This window comes from Oncorhynchus kisutch, linkage group LG6 (assembly GCF_002021735.2).
Source record: "Oncorhynchus kisutch isolate 150728-3 linkage group LG6, Okis_V2, whole genome shotgun sequence".
Lineage (NCBI taxonomy): Eukaryota > Metazoa > Chordata > Actinopteri > Salmoniformes > Salmonidae > Oncorhynchus > Oncorhynchus kisutch.
Window position 1 is genome coordinate 14,330,302 of NC_034179.2, and position 26,442 is coordinate 14,356,743.

Consider the following 26,442-nt stretch of genomic DNA (forward strand, 5'->3'; position numbering starts at 1 on the left):
AGAGAGAGGGAGAGAGTGACTGAGGAGAGCGTTATAGAGAGAGGGAGAGAGTGACTGAGAAGGAGAGCGTTATAGAGAGAGGGAGAGAGTGATTGTGAGGAGAGTGAGTAAGTGGGGAAGCAAACTAGAGAGTGTGGGGGGATGAGGGGGAAAAAGGAAACTACGTGTTTATCTTTCATCACTTCCTCCACACTGACAACAGGTCTATGGTTGGTAAGAGTGTTTTTGAAGTTTACAGTAAAATACATTCCTAAGGACTCTTCCTAAAAGTCCATCTTAGACATGGTTGTTTTAGTAATAACTCTAATAGTATGAATTAGAGCTAAGAGGTCATTTGTTTTTATAACGGCTCCTTTCAAAAGGGACTTCCTTGTCAAGCAATTAAAATACTAAACCGAAATGTTTATCATTTGTAAAATGTTTTTTGTTGTTGTATTTTACCTCCATTTTCTCCACAATTTGGTGATATTCAATTGCGATCTTGTTTCATCACTCCCCAATGGGCTTGGGAGAGGCGAAGGTCGAGTCATATGCTTCCTCCGAAACATGACGCGCAAACTATGCCTTTTAACACCCGCCCGCTTAACCCGGAAGCCAGCCGCACCAATGTGTTGGAGAAAATACTGACGACCAAAGTCAGCCTGCAGGCCCCCGGCCCGCAACAAGGAGTCGCTAGGGCGCGATGAGCCAAGTAAAGCACCCCACCCCCCCTCGGCCAAACCCTCCCCTAACGACGCTCTGCCAATTGTGCGCCGCCCTATGGGACTCCCGGTTGTGGCACTGCCTGGGATTGAACCAGGTTCTGTAGTGATACTGTGCCACTTGGGAGGCCCACTAACATGAAATTGGACTTTTAGATGTTAATCATGGGTTAGTCTCATACACACCCTAATGAGGTCTATCATACCGTAATTCATAAGCTTCTAAAACATGTATACTGTAGGAAAGGAGGGTGTGTGAAGCATGAAGGGAGAGAGTCGGAGAAAGAGGAAGAGGGTCAAAGAGACAGAGATTGGACAGACCTGAGACTGGTTGGTAAGTCTAGCTCTGCACTGCACGATGGCACTAGGCTGGCAGGACCATTCTTATCCCCTCAAACCTCTGGAAGAGACAGAGACAGAGACAGAGACAGAGACAGAGACAGAGACAGAGACAGAGACAGAGACAGAGACAGAGACAGAGACAGAGACAGAGACAGAGACAGAGACAGAGACAGAGACAGAGACAGAGACAGAGACAGAGACAGACAGACAGACAGACAGACAGACAGACAGACAGACAGACAGACAGACAGACAGACAGACAGACAGACAGACAGACAGACAGACAGACAGACAGACAGACAGACAGACAGACAGACAGACAGACAGACAGACAGACAGACAGACAGACAGACAGACAGACAGACAGACAGACAGACAGACAGACAGACAGACAGACAGACAGACAGACAGACAGACAGACAGACAGACAGACAGACAGACAGACAGACAGACAGACAGACAGACAGACAGAGAGAAAGAAATAGAGAGAGAGAAATAGAGAGAGAGAAATACAGAGACAGAGAAATACAGAGACAGAGAGAGAGAAACAAAGAGAGAGATGGACCAAAAAAAAAGAAGCTAGGACACCTGTGAGACTTGTGATTAAAGTGATGAAACAATTATGAGATATGAGGAGAGGTTTTAGAGAATGAACTGCAACTTCCTCACACATGACATAGCTGCTGAGCAGAGCAGAGCCTGGACTGGTAACCACAGAGATAGGGAGCAGAGCTTCGGGGTGGGCTAGCTTACTGTCGCACCATGGTTGGACCAGGTAACCAGAGTGGAGCCCGTTTAGCTCAGTCGCACCATGGACCAGGCAGGTAGTGTGTCACTGTTTGTCTGGTGTTGTTTTTGGTCAAATCCACAGGCATTGTGGGGAAGCTGAAAGGCACAGCAATAGAACTGTGTATTAATTCCTCTCAAAACCACCCCTCAACTTCACCCACGTGACTGATGAAATGTGAGCCTGTGGAGAGAAGAACCACAACACACACTTCAGTATACCAGAAATGACTCATATCAGACTTACCAGGTTCAGTAATCAGTTCATGTCCTGGTTTCAAAAAGCACAAGTTAGCTTTCTGATCCAGTATGGATGAATGGATGAATGAAAACCTTTATTCCTCAACGTAACATAGAAATAAGTATTACATTGAAAGTAAACACACACCCATAATTGTTTCTCACGCCAGACTACCGAACACACTAGTCATAATAGACAATGGACATACATTTATATGACCATGACCCTCAAATACTCCCTTCTATTTGGCAAGTCCTTCTATTAGAATGTATCCTATATGTTCCGGATAGACAAGGGACACAGGTCTATTTTCTGCATGTGTGATCTGTCTCATATTTCTATCTTCAGATGATTTAGATTAGTGTCTCTTCCCTCCATTATCTGTAAGTACACAGGTTCAGAGGTCAGGCTCAGAGATGAGACAATCAGTCTCTGAAGTGACGGAAAAATAAAATGATCCCTCGGTTAAAGACAAAGCTGAAGGGGATCTCCAGTACATGGCCTTGGTCAAGGTGACTTGACAAGACAAAGAGAGATCATGACAATCACAAGGAACAGCAATTGCATACAAATCAATAGACTGTATCCTTGAATCAATAGACTATATCGTTGAATCAATAGACTAGATCGTTGAATCAATAGACTAGATCGTTGAATCAATAGACTAGATCGTTGAAGGACCATTACTTGACCATCATGTTAGAAAGGTTCTACTCAGAATGGCTCTCTGAGTCAGACATGGTATATTGATGGTATATGGATGGCATATTGATGGCATATGGATGGTGTATAGATGGCATATTGATGGTATATGGATGGCATATGGATGGTGTATAGATGGCATATGGATGGTGTATAGATGGCATATGGATGGTGTATAGATGGCATATTGATGGCATATGGATGGTGTATAGATGGCATATTGATGGTATATGGATGGTGTATAGATGGCATATAGATGGCATATTGATGGTGTATAGATGGCATATGGATGGTGTATAGATGGCATATGGATGGTGTATAGATGGCATATTGATGGCATATGGATGGTGTATAGATGGCATATTGATGGTATATAGATGGCATATTGATGGTATATGGATGGTGTATAGATGGCATATAGATGGCATATTGATGGTGTATAGATGGCATATGGATGGTGTATGGATGGTGTATAGATGGCATATTGATGGTATATAGATGGCGTATAGATGGCGTATAGATGGCATATAGATGGTGTATAGATGGCATATTGATGGCATATGGATGGTGTATAGATGGCATATTGATGGCATATGGTTGGCATATACAGTTGAAGTCGGAAGTTTACATCCACCTTAGCCAAATACATTTAAACTCAGTTATCCACAATTCCTGATATTTAATCCTAGTTCCCTGTTTTAGGTCAGTTAGGATCACCACTTCATTTTAAGAATGTGAAATGTCAGAATAATAGTAGAGAGAATTATTTATTTAAGATGTTATTTCTTTCATCACATTCCCAGGGGGTCAGAAGTTCACATACACTCAAATAGTATTTGTTAGCATTGCCTTTAAATTGCATTGCCTTTAAATTGTTTAACTTGGGTCAAACGTTTCGAGAAGCCTTCCACAAGCTTCCCACAATAAATGAGGAGGAATGGGCCAACATTCACCCGACTGAGCTGGTGTAACTGAGTCAGGATTGTAGGCCTCCTTGCACACAAACGCTTTTTCAGTTCTGCCCACACATTTTCTATGGGATTGAGGTCAGGGCTTTGTGATGGCCACTCCAATACCTTGACTTTGTTGTCCTTAAGCCATTTTGCCACAACTTTGGAAGTATGCTTGAGGTCATTGTCCATTTGGAAGACCCATTTGCAACCAAGCTTTAACTTTCTGACTCATGTCTTGATATGTTGCTTCAATATATCCACATAATTTTCTTCCCTCATGATGCCATCTATTTTGTGAAGTGCACCAGTCCCTCCTGCAGCAAAGCACCCCCCACAACATTTTTTAAAATTTGACCTTTATTTAACCAGGCAAGTCAGTTAAGAACAAATTCTTATTTTCAATGACGGCCTAGGAACAGTGGGTTAACTGCCTGTTCAGGGGCAGAACGACAGATTTGTACCTTGTCAGCTCGGGGGGTTGAACGTGCAACCTTCCGGTTACTAGTCCAACGCTCTAACCACTAGGCTACCCTGCCACACCCGTGCTTCACGGTTGGGATGGTATTCATCGGCTTGCAAGCATCCCCCTTTTTCCTCCAAACATAACGATGGTCATTATGGCCAAACAGTTCTATTTTTGTTTCATCAGACCAGAGAACATTTCTCCAAAAGTACAATCTTTGTCCCCATGTGCAGTTGCAAACTGTAGTCTGGCATTTTTTATGGAGGTTTTGGAGCAGTGGCTTCTTCCTTGCTGAGTGGCCTTTCAGGTTATGTCGATATAGGACTCGTTTTACTGTGGATATAGATACTTTTGTACCTGTTTCCTCCAGCATCTTCACAAGGTCCTTTGCTGTTGTACTGGGATTGACTTACACTTTTTATTTCAAAGTACGTTGATCTCTAGGAGACAGAACTCGTCTCCTTCCAGAGCGGTATGACGGTTGCGTGGTCCCATAGTGTTTATACTTGCGTATTATTGTTTGTACAGATGAACGTGGTACCTTCAAGTGTTTGGAAATTGCTCCCAAGGATGAACCAGACTTGTGGAGGTCTACAATTTTTTTCTTTTGATTTTTCCCATGATGTCAAGCAAAGAGGCACTGAGTTTGAAGGTAGGCCTTGAAATACATCCACAGGTACACCTCCAATTTACTCAAATTATGTCAATTAGCCTATCAGAAGCTTCTATAGCCATGACACAATTTCTGGAATTTTCCAAGCTGTTTAAAGGCACATTCAGCTTAGTGTATGTAAACTTCTGACCAACTGGAATTGTGATACAGTGAATTAAAAGTGAAATAATCTGTCTGTAAACAAAACCTGCGGACTCTCCTTCACTGCAGCCGACGCGAGTAAAACATTTAAACGTGTTAACCCTCGCAAGGCTGCAGGCCCAGACGGCATTCCCAGCCGCGTCCTCAGAGCATGCGCAGACCAGCTGGCTGGTGTGTTTACGGACATATTCAATCAATCCTTATCCCAGTCTGCTGTCCCCACATGCTTCAAGAGGGTCACCATTGTTCCTGTTCCCAAGAAAGCTAAGGTAAATGAGCTAAACGACTACACTCACTTCCGTCATCATGAAGTGCTTTGAGAGACTAGTCAAGGACCATATCACCTCCACCCTACCTGACACCCGAGACCCACTCCAATTTGCTTACCGCACCAATAGGTCCACAGTCGACGCAATCGCAACCACACTGCACACTGCCCCAACCCATCTGGACAAGAGGAATACCTATGTGAGAATGCTGTTCATCGACTACAGCTCAGCATTTAACACCATAATACCCTCCAAACTCATCATCAAGCTCGGGACCCTGGGTCTCGACCCCGCCCTGTGCAAATGGGTACTGGACTTCCTGACGGGCCGCCCCCAGGTGGTGAGGGTAGGTAACAACATCTCCACCCCGCTGATCCTCAACACTGGGGCCCCACAAGGGTGTGTTCTGAGCCCTCTCCTGTACTCCCTGTTCACCCACGACTGCATGGCCATGCACGCCTCCAACTCAATCATCAAGTTTGCGGACGACACTACAGTGGTAGGCTTGATTACCAACAACAACGAGACGGCCTACAGGGAGGAGGTGAGGGCCCTCGGAGTGTGGTGTCAGGAAAATAACCTCACACTCAACGTCAACAAAACAAAGGAGATGATCGTGGACTTCAGGAAACAGCAGAGGGAGCAGCCCCCTATCCACATCGACGGGACAGTAGTGGAGAGGGTAGTAAGTTTTAAGTTCCTCGGCATACACATCACGAACAAACTGAATTGGTCCACCCACACAGACAGTGTTGTAAAGAAGGCGCAGCAGCGCCTCTTCAACCTCAGGAGGCTGAAGAAATTCGGCTTGTCACCAAAAGCACTCACAAACTTCTACAGATGCACAATCGAGAGCATCCTGTCGGGCTGTATCACCGCCTGGTACGGCAACTGCTCCGCCCACAACCGTAAGGCTCTCCAGAGGGTCGTGAGGTCTGCACAACGCATCACCTGGGGCAAACTACCTGCCCTCCAGGACACCTACACCACCCGATGTCACAGGAAGGCCATAAAGATCATCAAGGACAACAACCACCCGAGCCATTGCCTGTTCACCCCGCTATCATCCAGAAGGCGAGGTCAGTACAGGTGCATCAAAGCAGGGACCGAGAGACTGAAAAACAGCTTCCATCTCAAGGCCAACAGACTGTTAAACAGCCACCACTAACATTGAGTGGCTGCTGCCAACATACTGACTCAACTCCAGCCACTTTAATAATGGAAATTGATGTAAAAAATGTATCACTAGCCACTTTAAACAATGCCACTTTATATAATGTTTACATACCATACATTACTCATCTCATATGTATATACTGTACTCGATACCATCTACTGCATCTTGCCTATGCCGTTCTGTACCATCACTCATTCATATATCTTTATGTACATATTCTTTATCCCTTTACACTTGTGTGTATAAGGTAGTTGTGGAATTGTTAGGTTAGATTACTCGTTGGTTATTACTTCATTGTCGGAACTAGAAGCACAAGCATTTCGCTACACTCGCATTAACATCTGCTAACCATGTGTATGTGACAAATAAAATTTGATTTGATGGAAAAATGACTTGTGTCATGCACAAAGTAGATGTCCTAACCGACTTGGCAAAACTATAGTTGGTTAACAATACATTTGTGGAGTGGTTGAAAAACAAGTTAAGTGTACAGTCGTGGCCAAAAGTTTTGAGAATGACAAATATTAATTTCCACAAACTTTGCTGCTTCAGTGCCTTTAGATATTTGTCAGATGTTACTATGGAATACCGAAGTATAATTACAAGCAATTCATAAGTGTCAAAGGCTTTTATTGACAATTACATGAAGTTGATGTAAAGAGTCAATATTTGCAGTGTTGGCCCTTCTTTCTCAAGACCTCTGCAATCCGCCCTGGCATGCTGTCAATTAACTTCTGGGCCACACTGATGGCAGCCCATTCTTGCATAATCAATGCTTGGAGTTTGTCAGAATTTGTGGATTTTTGATTGTCTACCCGCATCTTGAGGATTGACCACAAGTTCTCAATGGGATTAAGGTCTGGGGAGTTTCCTGGCCATGGACCCAACATATCAATGTTTTGTTCCCCGAGCCACATAGTTATCACCTTTGCCTTATGGCAAGTTGCTCCATCATACTGGAAAAGGCATTGTTCGTCACCAAACTGTTCCTGGATGGTTGGGAGAAGTTGCTCTCTCATGGCTGTGTTCTTAATCAAAATTGTGAGTGAGCCCTGTCCCTGATGTTTTTCCTGGAGAGAAGTGGCTTCTTTGCTGCCCTTCTTGACACCAGGCCATCCTCCAAAAGTCTTTGCCTCACTGTGCGTGCAGATGCACTCACGCCTGCCTGCTGCCATTCCTGAGCAAGCTCTGTACTGGTGGTGCCCCGATCCTGCAGCTGAATCAACTTTAGGAGACGATCCTGGTGCTTGCTGGACTTTCTTGGGCGCCCTGAAGCCTTCTTCACAACAATTGAACCGCTCTCCTTGAAGTTCTTGATGATCCAAAAAATGGTTGATTTAGGTGCAATTTTACTGGCAGCAATATCCTTGCCTGTGAAGCCCTTTTTGTGCAAAGCAATGATGACGGCACGTTTCCTTGCAGGTACATGGTTGACAGAGGAATAACAATGATTCCAAGCACCACCCTCCTTTTGAAGCTTCCAGGCTGTTATTCGCACTCAATCAGCATGACAGAGTGATCTCAAGCCTTGTCCTCATCAACACTCACATCTGTGTTAACGAGAGAATCACTGTCATGATGTCAGCCTGTCCTTTTGTGGCAGGGCTGAAATGCAGTGGAAATGTTTTTTGGGGATTCAGTTCATTTGCATGGCAAAGAGGGACTTTGCAATTAATTGCAATTCATCTGATCACTCTTCATAACATTCTGTAGTATATGCAAATTGCCATCATACAAACTGAGGAAGCAGACTGTGAAAATTAATATTTGTGTCATTCTCAAAACCTTCGGCCACGACTGTATGTAAACTTCCGACTTCAACTGTGGATGGTATATAGATGGCATATGGATGGTATATAGATGGCATATGGATGGAATATGGACGGCATGTGGATTTTAAATTTTTTATTTCACCTTTATTTATCCAGGTAAGCTAGTTGAGAACAAGTTCTCATTTACAACTGCGACCTGGCCAAGATAAAGTAAAGCAGTGCGACACAACAACCACAACACAGAGTTACACATGGAATAAATAAGTGTACAGCCAATAACACAATGGAAAAAAAAGAAAGTCTATATACAATGTGTGCAAATGGCGTGAAGAGGTAAGGCAATAAATAGGCCACAGTAGCAAAGTAATTACAATTTAACAAATTAACACTGGAGTGATAGATGAGCAGATGAGGATGTGCAAGTATAAATACTGGTGTGCAAATGAGCAGAAAAGTAAATAAAAACAATATGGGGATGAGGTAGGTAGATTGGGTGGGCTATTTAGATGGGCTATTTACAGCTGCAGCGATCGGTTAGCTGCTCAGATATGTGATGTTTAAAGTTAGTGAGGGAAATATAAGCCTCCAGCTTCAGCGATTTTTGCAATTCGTTCCAGTCACTGGCAGTAGAGAACTGGAAGGAAAGGCGGCCAAAGGAGGTGTTGGCTTTGGGGATGACCAGTGAGATATACCTGCTGGAGCGCGTGCTATGGGTGGGTGTTGTTATCAAGACCAGTGAGCTGAGATAAGGCGGAGCTTTACCTAGCATAGACTTATAGGAGCCAGTGGGTATGGCGACGAATATGTAGCGAGGGCCAGCTGACTAGAGCATACAGGTCGCAGTGGTGGGTGGTATATGGGGCTTTGGTGACAAAACGGATGGCACTGTGATAGACTGCATCCAGTTTGCTGAGTAGGGTATTGGAGGCTATTTTGTAAATAACATCGCCGAAGTTGAGGATCGGTAGGATAGTCCGTTTTGGAAGGGTAAATGGATGGCATGTGGATGGCATATGGATGCCATGTTGGCAGGTAGCCTAGTGGTTAGCGCGTTGGACTAGTAACGGAAAGGTTGCTAGATCGAATCCCAGAGTTGACAAGGTAAAAATCTGTCATTCTGCCCCTGAACAAGGCAGTTAACCCACTGTTCCTAGGCCGTCATTGTAAATAAGAATTTGTTCTTAACTGACTTGCCTAGTTAAATAAAGATAAAATAAAATAAATAAATATGGAAACATACCAGTTACTTTCCTTTTTTTGATTGATCTATCTTATGTGTGTGTGTGGACACAGAATTGTTGTTGTCCAAGGAGTGGGAGACGGGGGACAGGGTGTGCACAGAAGGGGTGTGATTTGGGACTATACAGGATTTCCTTAGTCCACACGGCAGCTGTCTATTGTTAGGGAAAGACCAGGGTCGCTGGAGTCCAAGAGATCACCCCTGGCCCGGCCTAGGAGGTACTGACGGACTGGCTGGCTACACGACTGCCTTTCAGCTAATGATCTACACTACTCCCTTTCAGCTAACGTCCTACACTACTGCCTTTCAGCTAACGTCCTACACTACTGCCTTTCAGCTAATGTCCTACACTACTGCCTTTCAGCTAATGTCCTACATGCTGCCACAGTGCAGTACCCAAAAACAGTCACACCACTGACCAGACCACAGGCAAACACAGTTGCATGCAGGACGCTAACATACAGGCTAACTCTGTACAACTTAATGACCTGTATTGGGCTAGCCTTGCACCCTAACTGAGGAAGCCACAATGAATCACTGGCCATGCATATGCGTGTGTGCGTGTGTGTGTGTAAAGGCAAGAGGTTTCAGAGAGGGACCCTTACCTTTACCTGTGCGTGTGCCCAGCGCACCACCAGCTTCTTGGAGAGGGCCAGCTTCCCATTTAGACAATGGATCGCCCACTCTGCTTCCTGGAGATTGGAAAAAGAGTACGTGTTTGATCCTCATGAAAATCATAATTTCCCCCATCCGAAACTAGGTCAGTATCATTACATTGTAGTCACTTAGCAGACACTCTTATCCAAGACCTCTTACACAAATCATTATATCATCATTCCTTTTCATAGAGTGATGACAACAGAGACAATAATGGCTGATGATGATGTGTCTGTGTGTGTGTATGAGGCTAATACACCTAGTTCCTCTGAATAACAGCCAGGGGACTGCCTCCCATCACACTAAACAAGAGATCTCCATCTTACCGTTGGTGGAGCCCTATTAAGTTTGAAACAATATTTTCACGGGGAGAGATGGGAAATGGTTGGCTATATCGTGCCTCTTGTCTATGCCGTCTATAGCTTTTGACTAGCCCTAACATTTCATGTTTGTGAGCTAATCTTTTCTTGGAATTGAAAGATGTGAAATGGTTGGTTTGGTGTTGTACCTCTTTGGTGTGGAAGTTAACGAAGCAGTATCCTCGGGGCTGGCCCTCCATTGGTCCAGACTTGTGGAACAGGAAGTCAAACTGTTTCACCTTCCCAAACCTCTCCAGCAGCTTCACCAGGTGGTACCTGTACAGGGAGGGAGGGAGAAAAACATACAAACAATACTGCGGTTAGAGCATTGGGCCAGTAACCAAACATTTGCTGGTTCGAATCCCCAAGGTGAATTGGTGAAAAATCTGTCAATGTGCCCTTGAGCAAGGCACTTAACCCTAATTGCTCTGTAAGTCGGTCTGGATAAGAGCATCTGCTAAATTACTCAAATGTCCCGTCCCCAAAAATCATGTCTCTCAGTTTTGATTTGCTGTTTCAAAGTACTTAGATAAAGTAAGTCACTTTAAAGTTCCATTTTGTAATCTCCAAACACATGAATGTCATTCTCAATACAGGCCTATATGCCTTATGAATGTCTACTATCAACTAAGAACATGATAACATAATTGGTTAATGTTCCTTTGTCACAGACTGTGCTATTCTATTCTTAACATATACATCATCCACCCATGTAACATAACTACAGTATATTAGGCATCCCGGTCAGCTGACCCTGATTAGAATGACAGGTCTCTTAACACCTTTTTAGGCACAGTAAATCTTATATCCACACAATGCAGAGGATACGGCAGCAGGACAATGACAAAATAAAACAGAGGAAGCCTGAATTCCCAACAGACTCCAATTCAAGAAAAACATCCACTACTGCGTGCATTAGGCTAGCTGGCATGCTGCTGTAACCTATAGAATTCGTGGGAAATGTTATTAGCAATGGGATTCATTCTCACTAACATCCAGGAACCATTAATAATATGAATGGTTAGTGCTATCCCGTTCGGACATCCCTAACCTTAACCCCTACCCTTACCATAACCCTAAACTTAACCCTAACCCCTACCATAACCCTAACCCCTACCCTTACCATAACCCTCAGCTTAACCCCTTCCATAACCCTTATCTTAAACATTTCAACTTCAATGTGGTAACGTCAGAGTTGGAACATCACAAGGATCCCAGATAGCAAGAATCGAATATTAATTGTTTGACCATCTGACTGTGAGAAGGTCTAGACTATAGCCTCATTGTGAACACGTTAGGCTAGGAGGAGTCCTCTACAGTGGCACATGCTGTACTAGACCAGCCCGGCCTTGTACGACTCAATAGACTAATTGGATTCATTAGCCATAAACATGGCTAACAATTGTACCAGTGATACAGAGGGCCTCCAGACAGAAGAGTCTCAACATTGTAAGAAGATTACGGCCTACAGTCGTGGCCAAAAGTTTTGAGAATGACACAAATATTAACTTCCAAAGTTTGCTGCTTCAGTGTCTTTAGATATTTTTGTCAGATGTTACACTGAAGTATAATTACAAGCATTTCATAACTGTTAAAGGCTTTTATTGACAATTACATGAAGTTGATGTAAAGAGTCAATATTTGCAGTGTTGACCCTTCTTTTTCAAGACCTCTGCAATCCGCCCTGGCATGCTGTCAATTAACTTCTGGGCCACTGATGGCAGCCATTCTTGCATAATCAATGCTTGGAGTTTGTCAGAATTTGTGGGGTTTTGTTTGTCCACCCGCCTCTTGAGGATTGACCACAAATTCTCAATGGGATTAAAGTCTGGGGAGTTTCCTGGCCTTGGACCCAACATATCGATGTTTTGTTCCCCAAGCCACTTAGTTTTCACTTTGCCTTATGGCAAGGTGCTCCATCATGCTGGAAAAGGCATTGTTCGTCACCAAACTGTTCCTGGATGTTTGGGAGAAGTTGCTCTCTCATGGCTGTGTTCTTAATCAAAATTGTGAGTGGGTCCGCTCCCTTGGCTGAGAAGCAACCCCACACATGAATGGTCTCAGGATGTTTTACTGTTGGCATGACACACGACTGATGGTAGCACTCAACTTGTCTTCTCCGGACAAGCTTTTTTCCGGATGCCCCAAACAATCGGAAAGGGGATTCAGAGAAAATGACTTTACCCCAGTCCTCAGCAGTCCAATCCCTGTACCTTTTGCAGAATTGTCCTGGAGAGAAGTGGCTTCTTTGCTGCCCTTCTTGACACCAGGCCATCCTCCAAAAGTCTTTGCCTCACTGTATGTGCAGATGCACTCTCACCTGCCTGCTGCCATTCCTGAGAAAACTCTGTACTGGTGGTGCCCCGATCCTGCAGCTGAATCAACTTTAGGAGACGGTCCTGGCGCTTGCTGGACTTTCTTGGGTGCCCTGAAGCCTTCTTCACAACAATTGAACTGCTCTCCTTGAAGTTCTTGATCCAATAAATGGTTGATTTAGGTGAAATCTTACTGGCAGCAATATCCTTCCCTCTGAAGCCCTTTTTGTGCAAAGCAATGATGACGGCACGTGTTTCCTTGCAGGTAACCATGGCTGACAGAGGAAGAAAAATGATTCCAAGCACCACCCTCCTTTTGAAGCTTCCAGTCTGTTATTCGAACTCAATCAGCATGACAGAGTGATCTCCAGCCTTGTCCTTGTCAACACTCACACCTGTGTTAACAAGAGAATCACTGACATGATGTCATCTGGTCCTATTGTGGCAGGGCTGAAATGCAGTGCTGCACTCGCTCTGGGCAAAAGACCAACTGCAAGCTGAACTGGCTCTGGGCAAGAGACCAACTGCAAGTTGAACTGGCTCTGGGCAAGAGACCAACTGCAAGTTGAACTGGCTCTGGGCAAGAGACCAACTGCAAGTTGAACTGGCTCTGGGCAAGAGACCAACTGCAAGTTGAAATGGCTCTGGGCAAGAGACCAACTGCAAGCTGAACTGGCTCTGGACAAGAGACCAACTGTAAGCTGAACTGGCTCTGGACAAGAGACCAACTGCAAGTTGAAATGGCTCTGGGCAAGAGACCAACTGCAAGCTGAACTGGCTCTGGACAAGAGACCAACTGTAAGCTGAACTGGCTCTAGGCAAGAGACCTACTGTAAGCTGAACTGGCTCTGGATAAGAGACCAACTGTAAGCTGAACTGGCTCTAGGCAAGAGACCAACTGTAAGCTGAACTGGCTCTAGGCAAGAGACCAACTGTAAGCTGAACTGGCTCTGGATAAGAGACCAACTGCAAGCTGAACTCGGTGGGATAGACTCCTAAATTGATAGTGAAGTTTGTTTACGGCAATTTTACCGCCAACTAGCGACTTCACATGCTGACATTGATATTATTGTGTGTAGCTACGTTTGCTAGCTAGTGAGCTAGCCAGCCCAGAGAGAGAGACATTGTGGGTCTTGTCAACTTGAGCCTCAGCAGATTTCCATAACGATTTTTCTAGCATCCTTGATATAACAAAATTTTATATTTGTAAAACAATATATATTTTCACATATTAGTGTTATTTTACATTGTTTAACACTGTTAATCATAGGAAGTAGTGGTTTACAGGGTGGATTATCCCTTTAAGTAGAAGTGATTATGAGAGTTCTCTCAAACATCCCTACTGTAGCCTAGAACAGAGAGAGAAGTTAAGAAAACAGTAAAGGATATACTGTATGTCTAGTCCAAGCTGTAATATAAATGGGGGAGGAGCAGTCTGAACAAGATGCAGACAATTTCATATGTCCATGTCGACTGTCTGTATTAGTGGGCAGCCTAGCATGCAGTCTGTGCGTAGGAGAGTATTTTCTCTGTTATCCAAGCCAAATATCACTGTCCATGCACGTCACGAGTCTGTGCTGCACGCTACTCATTCACGGGGGTCATTATAACAGCATCTCCAGCGTAGACTGGGCATGACCAGATCATGAATAGAAAGGTTACCTTGTCATACAGTCATAATATAACCTTTATATTCATTATCTCTCATGGAATCCGCACTCTAAAACGGGTAGCCGTTGTGTCATAGTCATTTGTGATGCAAGGGTTGACTCACAAACAGCCCTCTGGGTTATATCAGCTGGGCGGGTGGGTCAAGGAAATATTGTTTGGATTGAATAAAAATATAGCAATGCCTTGAAAAAAATCCATTAATCCATAATTAATGCATCATTAATCTACCATTAATCCATCATTAATCTACCATTAATCCATCATTAATCTACCATTCATCTGTCACTCATCTATCATTCATTTATTATTCTTGCGAATGCTACGCTACAGGACTGTTTTGCTAGACCAACTGGTAAGTGGTGTCTTCAGTGATATTTTCAACCTCTACCTGTCCGAGTCTGTAATACCTACATGTTTCAAGCAGACCACCATAGAGACATCGTGCCGAAGAAAGCGAAGGTAACCTACCTAAATAACTACCGCTCTGTAGCACTCACGTCGGTAGCCATGAAGTGCTTTGAAAGGCTGGTCATGGCTCACTTCAACACCATCATCCTGGAAAACCTAGACCCACTCCAATTCGCATACTGCCCCAACAGATCATGCAATCTCAATTGCACTCCACACTTCCCTTTCCCACCTGGACAAAAGGAACACCTATGTGAGAATGGTGTTCATTGACTACAGCTCAGCGTTCAACACCATAGTACCCTCAATGCTCATCACTAAGCTAAGGACCCTGGGACTAAACATCTTCCTCTGCAACTGGATCCTGGACTTCCTGACAGGCCGCCCCCAGGTGGTAAGGGTAGGTAACAACACATCTGCCACGCTGATCCTCAACATGGGGGCCCCTCAGGGGTGTGTACTCAGTCCCCTCCTGTACTCTCCGTTGACACACTAATGCGTGACTCCAACATCATCATCAAGTTTGCTGACGCCTGATCACCAACAACGATGAGACAGCCTATGGGGAGGTCAGAAACCTGCCAGTGTGGTGCCAGGACAACAACCTCTCCCTTAATGTGAGCAAGACAAAGGAGCTGATTATGGACTACAGGAAAAGGAGGGCCGAACACATCTGCATTCACACCGACAGGGCTGTAGTGGAGCGGCTTGAGATTTTCAAGTTCCTTGTTGTCCAAATCTCCAACAAACTATCATGGTCCAAACACACCACGACAGTAGTGAAGAGGACACGACAACACCTTTTCCCCCTAAAATATTTGGCATGGCTCCCCAGATCCTCAAAAAGCTCTACAGCTGCACCATCGAGACCATCCTGACTGGTTGCGTCACCATCTGGTATGGCGGCATCCGACCATAGGGTGCTACAGAGGGTAGTGCGTATGGCCCAGTACATCACTGGGGCCAAGCTTCCTGCCATCCAGGACCTATATACAAGGCGGTGTCAGAGGAAGGCCCAAACAATTGTCAATGACTCCAGTCACCCAAGTCATAGACTGCTCTCTCTGCTACCGCACGGCAAGTGGTACCGGAATGCCAAGTCTAGGTCCCAAAGGCTCCTTAAAGGCTTCTACCCCCAAGCCATAAGACTGCTGAACAATTAATCAAATGGCCACCAGACTATTTACATTGACCCCCTCCTTGTTTTTACACTGCTGCTACTCGCTGTTTATTATCTATCACTTTACCCCTACCTACATGTACAAATTACCACGACTAACCTGTACCCCAGCACATTGACTTGGTACCGGTACCCCTATATATAGCCTTGTTATTTTATTGGGTTACTTTTGACTTTATTTAGTAAATATTTTCTTAACTCTATTTCTTGAACTGCATTGTTGGTTAAGGGTTTGTCAGTAAAGAGAAGGGAAGGCCAGAACAGACATTTGGGAAAGAGTTGGTGAAGTGGTAAGAGGATGATAGCAGTGACGGTTATGTTATGTGTGATGATTGTGAGGTGCTATACAAATTCAACAGTCACAATATCGGACTTCAAATAGGCCAATGACAGGTCAAGGGAACTGTAGCCTGCTGTTCAGATGGGTAAAATGGACACTGAAATCTGGACTCTGACTATAGGTCTATAACCTCTCACATTGCCTTAACATTAACTCCTGCAGAATTAAACATTTCTTGCAGTAAAATGATACACCAAATGTAGGCTACATTTTTACTGGGGAACAGGAGTGGAGAAATATGATTTATTTATTTCAGTATCTTGAGAGAATGTGAATGGTCAGTTAGATACCGTCTGTAGAGGTGCTATATTTATCATCATCATAAACACTGATAGTACTACAACCACATTAAATATGCATCCAAGCTGAACTGAAATCTAATCAGAAACATGTTGGGTCGTTTACACAGGTTTCTATTTCCTTACAACCCGTCAAACTCATGTCATTTTCATGTTTTGCACTGAATATTTGTATCTTTTTAATTGTAAGTCTATGCTCCTAGAAAGAAGCAGAGATGACAGGGAAAACTTTACCAATGTCAACTAGATTGTAACATTCATTCTATCATTTATGACATTATTCTGGTGAGTAAAGGTTTATTTAGTCTTCTAGGTCAACATATAATGACAGAAGAGACGCTGCATCTACAGTATCTAATTAAACACAAGTTGACTAACAAATAGTCTACCAAAATGTCAGATATTATAAGCAGAAACATATTTAAAACCAGGCAAAAAAAATTATCCTGCACCACCTGTCAAATCATCCTGCCTTCTCTTAACTAACCTATCACATATATACGTCCTGCCTTCTCTTAACTAACCTATCACATATATACGTCCTGCCTTCTCTTAACTAACCTATCACATATATACGTCCTGCCTTCTCTTAACTAACCTATCACATATATACGTCCTGCCTTCTCTTAACTAACCTATCACATATATACGTCCTGCCTTCTCTTAACTAACCTATCACATATATACGTCCTGCCTTCTCTTAACTAACCTATCACATATATACGTCCTGCCTTCTCTTAACTAACCTATCACATATATACGTCCTGCCTTCTCTTAACTAACCTATCACATATATACGTCCTGCCTTCTCTTAACTAACCTATCACATATATACGTCCTGCCTTCTCTTAACTAACCTATCACATATATACAGGCGATGACAGATGGGTGCGGTTGTACAAACAGCTGACCCGCGCAGCACTAATAGTCATCACAGGTATGTTGGAAGCAAGACATTAAGCCACAGGTAGCCTAACTGCCAAAATAAAGGAAACAACTAACAAGTGTCTTAATAGGGTGTTGGGACACCATGAGCCAGAATAGCTTCTATGCACCTTGACATAGATTCTACACGTGTCTGGAACTCTATTGGAGGGACGCAACAACATTCTTCCACAAGAAATTCCATAATTTGGTGTTTTGTTGATGGAAAACTCTGTCTCAGGTGCTGCTCCAGAATCTCCCATAAGTGTTCAATTGGTGTGAGATGTGGTGACTGTGACGGCCATGGCTTATAGTTTGCAGAGTTTTTCTGCTCATCAAACCATTCAGTTACCACTTGTGCCCTGTGGATGGGGCATTGTCATTCTATGTGGGCATAGCCATGGCCAAAACAATGGCCTGCCCAGCATTTTCATACATGACCCTAATGGGATTTAATTGACTCAGGAGCCACACCTGTGTGGAATACACTTTCAATACACTTTGTATCCCTCATTTACTCAAGTGTTTCCATTATTTTGGCAGTTCCCTATACATTGGCAGATGTTGAATTCCTCACAGTGCAATAGAGCCTCAGGTCAGGCATTAGCCTAAGTCTAACATTAGCCTAGGTCTAACATCAGGTATTTATTGATCTCAAGCTTAGAACCAAAGTGGGATATGTCACAACATGTTCCCTTTTGAAGACTAATCACTTAGTTTCTTTGATAGTCACAGAGAGACGGCCTGGGAATTATGTTGAGAAGCTAGGGCCAAGGTTACTTTTATAGTTTTTGTCCAGCACCATTATATTTAATCCTAGAAAGGTATGTAGCCTAGGAGGGGGAGTACAGGGGGTCCTGGCCTGCATCCCAAATGGTTCACTATATAGTGCACTACCTTTTTCCAGGGACCACTCTATATAGTGCACTATATAAGGAATAGGATGCCATTTGGGCCACAGCCCTGGATGTATTAATGTCTTCCCTTGGCCTCCCTGGAGATTTCTCTCCAAGGAGAATTTCTCACTTTCCCAGACTCCACCCTCTGCAGGCTGGAATGGTGGGTCTTCCTGCGACCTGCTGGCACAGATTGAGGAATTGATAGTGGACTGATACACCGGGAAGGACCACGGGAGGGGACAAACCACTTCTGGCCTTTAACAAGACCACAATGCACTTCTCCTGGGGGCTATAAAGCGTGCCGGTCGGCAGGAGGAGGTGGTGGTAGGGGGAGGTGGAAGGGAGGAAAGGTCCGCTGAGGGGAAGAGTGATTTCCTTGCTTGAGGGTGCTCTTCTGTGAAATCATGAAGCTGAGCCAAGCAAGACATCTGTTAAATGTCTAAAGAACAACAAAGGGCCCAGCACTTGCAAGTCCTCCACTCTAAGGCCATCTATTTGAGGACTGAGGAGTGAGTCATTAAGGGAGGATCTGAATACTCACTCTCAAACTGGGCACCAGAAAGAAACAGGGGGAAAAGCAAGACAAGGATAGAACGAAACATCCGTTTGATTGGTGAGCCATCCGTTACACTGGTCCAATGTCTGACATGACCCAGAGGTCATGTTTCATGGTTATCTCATGACCCAGAGGTCATGTTTCATGGTTATCTCATGACCCAGAGGTCATGTTTCATGGTTATCTCATGACCCAGAGGTCATGTTTCATGGTTATCTCATGTGGACACGAGGTAAAAGAGGTAGTCTTTCCAAGCTGGTCTTTCCTGGTAAAGGGTAAGTTAAAGAGGGCAGTGATGTCTCCCAGCCAGGTCCTTCCTTCCATCTTTTCCGCATCCACAGTGTGGGCATGGCCCTGTGTCCAGTCTGTAGCCCCCCCAGTCTAGTACCACAAACAACCTGCAGCTCAGACAGCACATGCTGGATCCATCACTGGTCGTGAATGGGCCCCAATGGAGCATGGACAGACAGGTCAACATGTCAGCGCCTAATCAAGACTGCAGCAGCAGCCCCTCTCATTGTGTGAATGCAGTGGGTGGAGTCGTCTGTGTGTGTGTGAGGGAAACCTGCCTGGGCATGCGGGTCGAGCAGGCGGCTCGGGGTGTTGATGTTGTTGAACGGTCTCTTCATTGTTTCTGTCACCTGTTGACTGACACCATCTGTAAAGACACACTGCTTTAGCTAAGGCAGCCGGTGGCTGGAGACCGGTGCACAACATGTTTCATATCAGATCTGCTGCTCAACAGCCCAGCTTCCTCTCCAAAAACAAATGACCTTTTTCACAACCCAAAACGATGTTTTGGAATTTGTTTCATTAGTCCATTGTTGACATAGTCCCAAAATGTTTTGCTTGTCAGCAATCAAGTTTTCAACATATGTAATTTTCAAAATACAGAAATCATCCCTGTATGATGTATTATGCATCATACTGGGCTAGTTTTTGAAGGTTACATATTTTTGAAAACGTGATTGTTGACAAGCAAAACATTTTGGGACTATGTCAACAATGGACTAATGAAAAAAATATAACATAGATTTTGGGTGTAATTTTCCTTAAAGTTGAAAAATGTAGAAGCACAAAGATATTTAGGAGCAGGTAATAAGCCGTTTTCTTTATAGTAATGGTGAAACAGTCATGAATCTGCGCTCAGTGTATTCTCCATGGCACTCAGGGGCTGCAGTACAGTGAAGTAATCATTGCAACCATTATCTTCTGGGCAATTTTTTTCTAGGCGCACTGGTGCTCCTAAATTATAATTCCAGGTCGTACAGCAAAACAGTTAGACGCATATGCGAGTAAAATGGTCACACTGTAGAGCCCTGTATATGCTATTGTGATGCACCTCCCTGAGATAGCGGGAGGTAGCACACCTGGATGAAATGCAGCCCATGTCATTCAAAGGTGTGGACAGAATGCAGACTGTGACCTGGGAATGATACTAGTAAAACTGAGATGATCTCCCAACTGAGCTTTTCCACCACTCTTAGTTTCTCCAAAAACAAGGAGAAAAGGGGAAATGTATCAATCTCTCAGCATTGTGTCCGAGACTCGATCATTTCAGAGATCTGGAGGGCTTGGGAGCATGACTGGTGATGGTGCTGAGGGTTTGACATCATTAAAGACCTGGATTCATTCGCATGGAAAATAACAAGAGACAATAAATATTTTTTTGCATAAAGAGAGAAACAGAGGTAGAGAGAGAAACAGAGAGGTAGAGAGAGAAACAGAGAGGTAGCGAGAGAAACAGAGAGAGAGAACATAGCTTAGCAGCAGTTGTAGGAACCATGTGGTGGTTTTCAACATCTGCTATCTGAGCAGCTAACCGATCGCTGCAGCTGTACATAGTCTATCGGTAAATAGCCCACCCATTTTTACCTACCTCATCCCCATAGTGTTTTTTATTTATTTACTTATCTGCTCTTTTGCACACCAATATCTCTACCTGTACATGACCATCTGATCATTTATCACTCCAGTGTTAATCTGCAAAATTGTAATTATTCGCCTACCTCCTCATGCCTTTTGCACACAATGTATATAGACCCCCCCTTTTTTTTCTTTCTACTGTGTTATTGACTTGTTAATTGTTTACTCCATGTGTAACTCTGTGTTGTCTGTTCACACTGCTATGCTTTATCTTGGCCAGGTCGCAGTTGCAAATGAGAACTTGTTCTCAACTAGCCTACCTGGTTAAATAAAGGTGAAATAAATAAATTAAATAAAAAACATTTCCTGCCAGGTTTCTTAGTGCTACTGTAGCTCCAGAAGCCCTGGGGGAATCTTCCAGTTTGGACTTTCCTTAGAGAAATGAGTGATCAATGGCTTTGTCCCAAATGGCACCCTATATTTAACCAGGGCCCACCACATATCTGGGAGGCAGACTAAGCCCCTACCCATCTCCTTATCACCACCACAATCAATCTCTGACAGAGAATATACATTAGGGGAAAAAATAAGAAATTACAGCACAGCTTTAAAACTCACATCTCAATTACCCACTTATTTGGGCTCCAGACAGACAGACGGATGGACATATGCCTGTATGCTAATTTTCTGAGGGAGAGCCCTGAAGTGGGTCTTGCTACAACAATCACTGGGTGCATGTGAACTAATGAATCCTACCAATCACCAGCCTGTGGCCATATTCTGTTGTTTTTCTTCTACCAGGCAGCATGCATCTCAAATGGTACCCTATTCCCAATCCAGTGCACTATTTTTGTCTAGAGCTCTATGGGAATAGGTTGCCATTGGGGAGGTACACCAGGTTATTTAAAGAAAAACAGAAGGTAGTTTGGAAGGAAACGCCTGTCTAGACACCAGCCCAAGCAAGCTGTACATTTTCCAGGAGCCCACCAGCCAATCCCACCTTGTGCTGCCCCTCCACACACCTCCTCTACCCTGCTCCTGAACAAAAGAGAGCAGCCAGCGAGCTACAGGTTGACAGAGTAAACAGGCCAGATGAGTGAAAAATGATGGCAGCCCCTCAGCAGAACAGGTCGCCATGCCCGAGTGCCTCTCTTTCACACGCCCAATGTCATCTGCTCATTCTCCAGCCCTCACAGACACATAGCTAATCAATCATACAGGCTAGTCACAGCGGCCACTCCACTGGGCTGGGAGGAGTAAGAAGCAAGACGTGCTCCGTCTCAATCAATCTTTTCTTGATTCTTCACATCCTCTCTCCTCACCTTTTCAAAAACGTATTGTACAAGGATGTGAAGAGATAGAATGCAAGGACAATGATGTAAATGACAATTAGAAAGACTAATTGAGAGTGAGCCCAGGATTCATGGGCCACAGGGATTCACTCACTCTGTGATTTTGGGATCGATGTTACCGATCCACAGGCGATGGCCCTCATGTGACGAACTTTCTGAAATGATAGAGGCATTCTCCACTGCTGACGGTGCTTTTGTGGGTTTCTTGCTTTCTGAAACAATGGTGATATCCTCATTGTCGTTAGTCTCCACTGCACAAGGGGTAGTTTTCTTGCATTCTGAAACTATGGAGACATCCTTGTCCTTCACTGCTGAAGGTGTGAGTTCCTTGTTTTCTGAAATGGTTGAGGGACACTCCACTGTCTCTACTGCAGAGAGAATAGGTTTCTCGCTTTCTGAAACAATGGACGCACTCTCCACTTCAGGCAGTGTGATGCCTTTGTTTTCTGAACAATGGGGGAACTCTCCACTGCAGACTCCATGGGTCTCCTAAGAGAGGGAGCACACATTTTAGTAATACACTCACAAAGCCTTTGACAAAAATAATGTGACCCAAAACAAGAATAAATACTGATAAATCCATATGAAAATAAAAACAGCTATCAAGTAGCCTAACCACAAGTTATACATTTTTGCTATCATAACCTACTTGTCAATGCATTGTTTATAGCCAGAAACATTCGCTAGCAAGCTAGTTGACATTAGCAATTCAGCTAACTATTATTGGCAAGGGATCGAACTAGATGACTAATGATAAACTATAAAATACAGTTTGCATGATGTTTATGCTCGCTTTACAATATGGATTTGCCATGAGCCTTTGCCATAGAGCTAACGTGTTTGTATCAGACGTTTAACTTACCCTATTCGGTAGAAACTTTCGCCTGACAGCGAACAGTTCAACTACTCCACGTCTGGTGATTACTGTACATATAGTACGTCAATAGACATCTATAATTTCGTTAAAATACTTCGATACACAGTACTCCGGTGAGCTAGCTGCTAGCCGCGAGATTGCAAAACAAAGGCGCCATTTAATGACGTTGTGCACAACCTCACCCCATTGAGAGCACACACATTAATGACAATCTACACATAGCATTTAATGTATGATGACGACGAACACAAGCGTCAGGTTCAACTTTTTCCTATGCTCGTCACAGCAATGTGCAAGTAGACACATTTGACAAGATATAAGTAAGTAACTACTTTAAAATGCAGGACAATTGTTCTTGATATAGCTAGTAGTTACAATGTAAACATGTTCCAATCCCAAATATTCTCCTGCATCGATCCATTATTTATGTTTTAGTTCGACTGCGTACGCAACGACCTTTCTATAGCTAAATGCCACCACCGTTTAGCTAGCTAGCTTTAGTTAAATATCATCAAAGACTATGGAGGCATTGCTATCATATTAGCTAGCTGGCTTTTGTTTAACATTGTGTAACATGCATGAGTTATATTATTGATATATAGCCAACTGAAGTAGGCCGTCATTGTAAATCAGAATTTGTTCTTCATTAACTGACTTGCCTAGTCAAATTAAGGTTAAATAATAAGGTAACCAAATAGTGCCCGTAGGCGAGTAGAACGATGGCGTGCCCTTTTAATTAAAGGGAAGTATTCTGACTGCATTTATGTTCTTTGTTGTTCTGAATTTAAAGTCTTTAGTCCAGTGTAACAGGGCATCAATTTTACAATCAGAATTAAACTGTTAAAACAACATAAACCTGAATTATTCAGAGGTGTCATGCAATGTGGGCATGCCAGCTGGCCCCTAGCCGTTTATGAAATATCAAAGAGATACAATATCTCACTGAACACCTGTGCTACAGTTTTTCTGCTTCACTTCACGTGTAAAGACAACCATCATCCCCCCCGCTATCCCTTCCACTGGACTCAGAGACACGGCCAATGGTTATATCTATAATAAACACTGACGCTCAGTGGAGACACAAAAGAGTCATGCTTTAAAAAAAACTATATCTTCCTGTAGTGTTACTACTAGCCGTGTTTTTCAGGGAGGCGGCCGGCTGCTGGCTTTGTGAAGGGAGTGATACAATCGCAGCCAACCTGGGTTTGTTTAGAGAATAAACCATGTGTATGGTCTCTGCCTTCTGGCCCAGATAGTATTGATAGAGTAAGGAGCTACAGACTGTACACGACACAATGTTTCAGGTGAGGCTGTGCTGGATCCCCCTGCCTGCTTAATGTTCAGTCTCTATACACACACAAAGCAAGGTGGTATTATGACTAGAAGCCAAGCCCCTCACCCAGATGCAGGGTGTGTCCCAATTGGCACCCTATTCCTTATATAGTGCACTACTTTTAACCAGAGTCCTATGTAGGAAATGGGACACAAACATTCTGTTGAGGTGATTTACGAGGGTGACGTTGACAGTGTGTATCCACCTGCGTGATAGTGTAGTGCCCCATTTCTCTTAACGGTGTGTTCATCACACACAATGGAGGAAGTCATCCAGGGTATGATACACGGCTGGTTGTTCACACCCGTTGCCAATGAAAGGCACGGTTCAGAAAGACCCTCATGGATGAGTAGAGTTTGAGGGAGTTTTGGTGGGTGGCTGCTGGGCTCTTCTGTTCTGCACCCTGGAATGGAGATCCCCTGCCTCAGGAAAAATGTCCCTGGGGGGAAATGTTGTGAAGTGTGTTAAAGATTTGAAAGAGCCATTTTCAGAACTGTATGTTTTTTTGTTGTTGTGAAAGATGGTGACTCTATGTTTGGGCTGATCTGTGACCCACTGACACCGCCTTACCTCAGCTCACTGGTCACCATAGCAGCACTCACCCGTAGCATGCTCTCCGGCAGGTATTTCTCACTAGTCACCCCCAAAGCCAATTCCTCCTTTGGCTGCCTTTCTTAACAATTCTCTGCTGCCAATGACTGGAACGAACTGCGAAAATCACTGAAGCTGGAGATTCATATCTCCCTCACTAGCTTTAAGAACCAGCTGTCAGAGCAGCTCACAGATCACTGCAACTGTACATAGCCCATCTGTAAATAGCCCATCCAACTACCTCCTCCCCATACTGTATTTATTTATTTATCTTGCTCCTTTGCACCCCAGTATCTACTTCCACATTCATCTTCTACACATCAATCACTTCAATGTTTAATTGCTATATTGTAATTACTTCACCACCATGGGTTATTTATTGCCTTAGCTCCCTTATTTTACCTCAATTGCACACACTGTATATATATACTTTTTCAAATGTGTTATTGACTGTATGTTTGTTTATTCCATGTGTAACTCTGTGTTATGTCTTGAGCTGCTTTGCTTTATTCTTGGCCAGGTCGCAGTTGTAAATGAGAACTTGTTCTCAACTAGCCTACCTGGTTAAATAAAGGTGAAATAAAATAAATAAATAAAAAGGAGACAGGAGTTGGGGATCTGGGACCCAAGATGACTGCCTATGATTGGCTGACCCCTCTGTGTGATAAGGCCCCTGACCCCTAGTGACCAATCGATGGCTAGGGCCAGTTTACTACCCATAGCCTAGCCTGCTAAGCTCCAGCGGAGGAGGGGAGCCTACTGCAGGAGTTAGAAAAGTTGCAGAGTTTGTGTCCCAGAGAGAGGGCTGTTAGAATGAGAGGGTGTGCTTAAGGTTTGTGTGGAAACCTGCAAAATGGGTTACTTTGATGCATAGCCTATAGATCAAATGGAGGAACCAAGTGAGCTTCATTGCCTACACAACACTGCCCCCATTACACGGCTTGTTGCACTTTTAATATGGCACTGCAGTACGTAGATGGTTGGAGTGCTGTACTTGGGGGCCGCCCCTTTTGTGATGAAAAATGACATTGCGACGATACGCTCCGTAGGGTCTGTCTCCGTAGGGTATAAATAGCCCTTAAGAGTCCCTGGGAGGGAATTCGTAACAGATTGATTTGACTGTTTAGAGCCCTACAGTGGAGGTGTCATAACCATAAAACCTAGAGGTCAAACAGGGAAATGGTTCTAATCATTTTTCCACAATTCATTTTTCCATAGGGAATGTTAGAAACATTTAAAATAAAGGCTGTGTTTGTGTAGACTTACCCTGGCGTGACGTTTTGATAACCCTGTGAATTTCTCTCGGATGTGTATCAATATTCAGCTCTATTTACTCTGATTCGAAAATGCTAATT

At 43.9% G+C, this 26,442-nt stretch overlaps 2 protein-coding genes across 3 annotated transcripts in view; one reads left to right on the forward strand and one right to left on the reverse strand.

Annotated features, from left to right (window-relative positions):
- On the reverse strand, positions 1–25,107 carry LOC109893634 (polyadenylate-binding protein, cytoplasmic and nuclear-like). Its single transcript, XM_031825899.1, has 6 exons — positions 25,099–25,107; positions 22,381–22,775; positions 10,626–10,752; positions 10,066–10,152; positions 1,715–1,928; positions 1–1,101 (listed from the first exon to the last, which is right to left on the reverse strand). The coding sequence occupies exons 1-5, from the start codon at positions 25,105–25,107 to the stop codon at positions 1,839–1,841; spliced, it is 708 nt and encodes a 235-aa protein (XP_031681759.1). The 3' UTR covers positions 1–1,101; positions 1,715–1,838.
- Positions 23,368–26,442, forward strand: part of LOC109892355 (ribosome-recycling factor, mitochondrial) — a 15,267-nt gene continuing 12,192 nt past the window's right edge. The window contains exon 1 of one of the 2 annotated variants that reach the window (XM_020484840.2): positions 23,368–23,483. The gene's annotated coding sequence lies outside the window, so the exon portion shown is untranslated. The remainder of the gene's footprint in view (positions 23,484–26,442) is intronic. The other variant, XM_020484841.2, reaches the window with a different exon arrangement.

Coding starts and splice junctions, on each gene's coding strand:
- LOC109893634 (XM_031825899.1), bottom strand. Junction 10,753..22,380: donor ATCGATCCCAAAATCACAGA/GTGAGTGAATCC, acceptor CTCCCTGTACAG/GTACCACCTGGTGAAGCTGC. Junction 10,153..10,625: donor TTAACTTCCACACCAAAGAG/GTACAACACCAA, acceptor TCCAATCTCCAG/GAAGCAGAGTGGGCGATCCA.